Raw genomic sequence first — 5,980 nt, forward strand, 5'->3', positions numbered from 1 at the left:
AGTGATTAAGTATGATAGATATATATATGAGATACTTGGAATTCAGGTAGTTTATAGAAAATAGAAATAATGTTTTGAGCTAAATCTTCACCGAATAATTATTCTGTAATGTATGGGAAGTATGTTCTTTGTCATATTCATTGTCATACTGATTAATCTTATGATTCTGAAAGGATAATGAATTATTCTGTTCTCTTCCATAAAGGAACGTGAATACTATTCGTGCCATCGCTAGAGAGCATGGGGACATAGTTGACCGTTACAAATTAATGGCTCGGTCAGCCACCAGGGGGGCATTTGTTGCTCCGAATGCTACATTCAGACAGAGGATGCAAGGGCATTGGGAACAATTCTACTTCGATTATTCTCTCACGTAAGTGCAGCAAAGCTTTGCAAGTACTTTTTTATGTAATCACCTACTGTACACTTGCCTGTTTATATTGATTTGTAGTATAACTTTTATCATTTTTCATTAGATTTTCCATGTGTTCAGTCATGTTTGACGGATAGGTAAAGTAGATATTTGAGAGTGTTGTGGTTTAAAGCAAAGATGACAAAGTAAATATGCTTAAAGAAGTAGGGCATGATAGGTCATGGTTGACAAAAGTGAGGAAATTATGATGTATGCAAAAAATGGATATAGAAAGGATGATCAGTAAATTATGCTTAAGAAAGCTGAACAAATGGAGACACAGAAAGTTTTAGCATTATAGTAAAGGAAAGGTTAAAGGAATGCGGAGATGAGAATACGTGTGCAGAATTCAGAGGCAATGTTTTGAAGGAGGTATACTGTAAACCAGTCCATATAGACCAAGGAATACAATTAAGATGAGTTGAGGCTTGTCAAAGACTGTGTGTATTCTTAAGAGTTGAGAAAACATTTGTATAAAAGAATTGTTTTATTGGATATAATTTAGAAAACAGGCAGAAGCACAAAGTAAAGGAATAATCAGTATGTTTGAATAATATGAGTGTAACATCAAATTTGTTTGATAGATTACTGTATGATTTCATAGGATTTCTTTTTATGTTGGCTTTAATGTAAAAAAGGGAAACTGTTGAAGAGTGGAGTTGATGGGAGGGAAAATATTTGTAAGTGGACCAAATAACAAAATCATTTTTAGAGCTCAGTTTGAACTGTCTACAGTAATGATGTATGGAGTTCGCATGGGAAAGAGAGAAAGAGAGGGAGCAAAAGGAATAGGAAGAGAGTATAATATATAGAAAAAGTATTGATACAGAAGGATAAGGATGATGGTTATGGAGAAAAAGAAAACTGTGAAGGAAATGGTGGAGCAGAACTAAAGAATGAAGAAGGCTAGATGACACTGTTGGTGAAAGAAAGATGATTAAAAAGAGGATGAGGGGGAGTGTGAAGTGGAGTGTTAAGCAGGCTATAAAACAGTGGATGAGGAATAGTATAGATAAGAAGATAGGGGAGAGCCTAGAGCAGATGGGAGTGGAAAATAAGAAGCAGAACTTGGTGTTTGATATCAAGTAAAGGCTGATGGAAAATATCAAACAGAGGATGACAAGTGTGAATAATTGTGTAAGGTGAAGGTTAAGGAGGTTTAGACCATGAATTATGTGGCATTTGAGGCTTAACCATGAGTTTTTGATAAGACTGCAAGAGTTTAAATGAAAGGCAGGATAACATTGAGATAACTGAAGTATATCCTATTATTCACAGGAAAGAGGCTGTCATGATGTGGGTGATGAAGAAAGTTATGTATATTTTATATCTCCTGGGTCGTGTACCAGATATGTCTCAAATGCAAGAAGCCATGTGAAGGGAAGAGGCACTTCATGAACAGCAAGCAATGAATAACAGGGGTTATGGATTAGCAACTTTGAATTTTCTTCATGGTACAAATATAATGAAAATTGTAGTGTGTAGATCAAGAAAGCAGAAAGAAGCATCAGATATTTCATGGCAAGTGCACTAAGGGTTCCAGTTACTCCAGGAAGCTGGTTTTACTTTGGAAAGGATTTGTATATAATTAATTTAGGGAACTATTCTTGGGGGTATTAATATTTAATACTCATCCTGAAATGTACATATGTATTTGTTTTTCATCATAAGACATTTATGTTATAGAAAAAATGATTAGTCTTTAAGATAGATATTTTGTGATACCATCGCACCTCAGATATCAAAAACCCATGTTATATATTAAAGTTGGTTCATTAGGGTTTTCATGAGGATTTCTGATAGAGAATAAAGGTAAGCTCATTCAACTTTTACAGTATTGCCAGTTCAAATACAAGAATTCTTGGTGAAGTATGATGAATGGGATGAGGCCTTTTTCACTATAGTAAAATTCCATGATGCTGGAAGTGGTGTTAATCCTGTTAAGGAAACATCAGTTTAAACTTCATCATAAGATATAATTCCAAGGACCCTTCACAGATTAGTGAAATTCTTTAGTGGCACAGTACCATGGTGTGTCCACAATATCATGATACTGTTTTGCATCCTCTTTTGGATCATACTGAACATGATTTTTATAAATGGCAGTTTGAATTCTATGTTACTTTAAACACCTTTACTGGTTACAGTGGATGGATCTTATGTTTGAAACCCTGAAGGTCACTTAGAAGTATTCTAAGCTTATATTTAATGCGAGAAAGTGGACAGAATCTACCACAATAACTAGAGCATTTATGATTATTTACCTCTGACAGAGTTAAGTTTCCAGATGAGACTTACTTCTCCATTCTCCTTTCCAACTTGACACACAGAATAACAATGGTACGCCACCAGTCATCATTATTTAAGATTCTTAGGTTGTACCGATTGAACTTTTTTATTCGTTTAACAGACGTTCATACTAACTACACGTCGTGGAGGATTATAAACTAACAACACACTTATGCAGAATTTCTTAGTTATGATTGTACCCATTATGTACTTATTATAGAATCTGTCATTAGTGTAAACCACAAGAATTAGGGATCTCATGTACTAGGATGTCAACTCTCCATATTTTATTCTTTCTTTCTTTCCCTTTGTTCATCACTTTTGTTGGGAATGTTCAGTTTAAGCATTTAAATTCTTTCTTATCACCCATATTTTTTATGTCTTTACCATGCTGCTTATCTTTCTCCACAAATTTTCAATACAGTCCCATTTAACTCTGAGGCTTTACCTGATCTTGCAATCTTCTTTTACTTCACCATGCTTCAACCTCAGTTTGTACAATCACATGACTATCCATCAGGTTTTTATCTAACTTTTGTGGGAAATCAGTTTTATTTTTCATTTTTCAACTTTACCGATCTTACTTTTTGAAAGTCATTCTTAGTCCTGGATTATTCTTATCTAGAATGCTGACAAGCATACCACAGTCATATGATCTAAGCCCTCATTTGTCCACTTGAAAGACTACTCCATTCACTCTAAGTCACATTCTTACCATCAGAAATATGCAGAGCACTCATTTCTACCCTGTATTCTCAGGAACCAGCCCAAGGGAATGTATGTAATTTCTTTTGTTGTATTATGAAAAGTTGTTATACCTTGAATTAAACATTTTCCACATACATTTAACACTTCACATCATATGGATTGTGTTTTTGATGTACTTCACCCTAATGGAATGTATGCTAATGCCAACTTCCATATCCAGATGTTCAACTTGGTGCCAAAATTTCATGCAGACTTTGTGGCATAAGAAGTAGATAATAGATATCATTATTCCCTTTGTCATGTTAGTTGATTTTGTTGATAACAACTGTCAAAAGAATGCAAAACATTTGGACAGTACAAAGAAGTGACTGTTGAAACAATATACATTATGTTAAAAAACTAGCATGCTTTGGGTAGGGCTGGGGTATATGTCACATGCCATTTATGGAGCAATTTAGGATTAATTCTTTTTGGTGTTTTAGTAAAGCTTGGCATTAGCTGTGCAAATGAGTGTTTTTGATTCCATTATGCTGAGGTACTTTTATGTATTTCTGATTTTGAGTATACAGTACTTTGTACTTTATATTATCCTTTTGGTATGACCATGGCAGCTCAGTCTTGTTCATTTACTTCATCAGGAATACAAAGATTTTTAAAGGTACTCAGGTAATCAATAAAAGTGTCTTTTGCATGGATTCCTTTTCCCTAAGGTTAGAACTTTTATTAGACATTAAGTCACAAATACCAACGTTATCCTCATTCTGCTCAGCAACTGTCACACATTGTATCACCTTTTGTTGATTGTACTATACTGCTCTTGAGCATAGATAGATAATATTTCATAATTTTGTTGCCTTTGAACTCGAAAACTGTTTCTTTTGCAACTCAACTCTTCTCTTACAATTTGCCATACCTTGATGATTATATAAATTACTCATTTTCTTTAATCTCTAGGTTCATGTATTCTATTGAAGTTTTTTTTTTTTTTTTGGCAATATTATCATTTTTTTTGGAAGAACTTGCCAGAGTTGCTCTAGTTCTGTCATAGTCATAGTACTTCCACTTTTTTTTCTTGGTCAGATGACCCCTCAACTATGGTTAAGGGGCTTTTGCAGTATGCTGATTATTTAAAAAAATGTATTTTAAACAGTTGAGGATCATGTTAGTTTATGACTGAAATTATTGGAAATTGTTATAAGATTCTGTCTTTTGGGATGTAGGAGAAAGAATACTACTCATGTATCTCTTGTGTGTCATAGAGGGTGACTGAGAATGATGGAAGTGGGAAGCTGATCCTTCTCTCCTGTATCATCAGTTTTAAAGACTAGAAAGAGAAGAGGAGCCAAGTTAGGATTTTTTTCCTCAGACTCAGCTGTCTGTTCCTAGCCTTAGCTTGCAGAGGCAGAAAAAGGTGAGCAATTATGATGAAATATACATAATATTGAATTTTTTTAATTCTCATGTTGAGTATGTTAGAGAATGTTGTCATATTTTTTTAAATTCAGTTGTTAAGCATAAATCTCTGTATGTATTGTATATTGTGAATGATAGATTTGGCATTTTTGTAGACCAGACTTACCCTAGACAATTATCTTTCATGAAAGAAACAAAACATTCAGTTGTGCTTGGTACACAATGTGCATTTAGGTTAATTTCTTCCTCTCAGGACTGTAGCAGTAGTATAGGTTTAACTATACCTTTCTTGAGTTATGAAGAGTAAAGTTGTATACATAGATTTTTATTTCTCCTTCCAGTTTTTTGTCACTGATTTTTGTTATGAATTGTGGCCAACAAATGGTACTATGAATATGTTGCAAATACTCTACAAAGTTCTCCTGTGCTGTGCACTGGAACTGGAAACCTTCCATCCATAGCCAGTCCCTGCAGACCATTCCATGGTTCCCCTGACAACTTTACACGCCCTGGTTCAGATCATTGACAGCACACCATTCCATCCTCCCACCATATACCACATCACTCTGATGTACTCAGTTCTGTGCATGCCTCAAACCCATGCCCATGGCATCACATATTTTTTTTTGCATTCTGTCCTTCCTCCTACTTTTTGGTCTTCCTCTCCCTCTTAGTCCTTCCACTTCTGGCTAATAGATCCTCTTTGTCTGTTATCTTTTTCCCTTGTACTATCTTTTCTCGAAGATAGGAACAGGTGTAATATAACAGAGCTACAAATCTCACAAAACAGCTCTTACAACAATCACCAATTGCTTCGCAATGAAAAGAACACTGCACCTACATAGCAAAAGAAAAGACCATCCCATTACCATCCCACTTCAATATGCTCAGCACTGTTTTTTGCCACAGCACTACACCCTTTCCATCCAAACCTTTTCACAACTAACCACTATCCCTGATATAGAAATAAAAAGCTTACCCTGCTTTATGCTTCCATTGCCTCATATTCATGACCTCTTTGCAGCACTGGTGACGATGATCTGTCCTCTAGCCTTGTTTGGCATCTTCAGCACTTTGCATTCTGAGTGTGTATGTGTGTTTTTTGATACATATTTTTCATCACCTTAGACTATTTGTCACAAACAATAACAAACAATC

The 5,980-nt window shown here is 34.9% G+C and overlaps 1 protein-coding gene across 4 annotated transcripts in view; it reads left to right on the top strand.

The window, feature by feature from the left end:
* Window positions 1-5,144, top strand: part of Adck5 (aarF domain containing kinase 5) — a 40,358-nt gene extending 35,214 nt beyond the window's left edge. For 3 of the 4 annotated variants that reach the window (XM_071696003.1, XM_071696002.1, XM_071696004.1), the window contains exons 11-12: window positions 206-373; window positions 1,691-5,144. In XM_071696003.1, coding sequence (XP_071552104.1) covers window positions 206-373; window positions 1,691-1,790 — 268 coding nt within the window. In that variant the 3' untranslated portion in view covers window positions 1,791-5,144. Of the gene's footprint in view, window positions 1-205; window positions 374-1,690 lie in introns of those variants that run through there. The other variant, XR_011716975.1, reaches the window with a different exon arrangement.
* The last annotated feature ends 836 nt before the right edge of the window (window positions 5,145-5,980 follow it).

This window comes from Panulirus ornatus, chromosome 58 (genome assembly GCF_036320965.1).
Source record: "Panulirus ornatus isolate Po-2019 chromosome 58, ASM3632096v1, whole genome shotgun sequence".
NCBI lineage: Eukaryota > Metazoa > Arthropoda > Malacostraca > Decapoda > Palinuridae > Panulirus > Panulirus ornatus.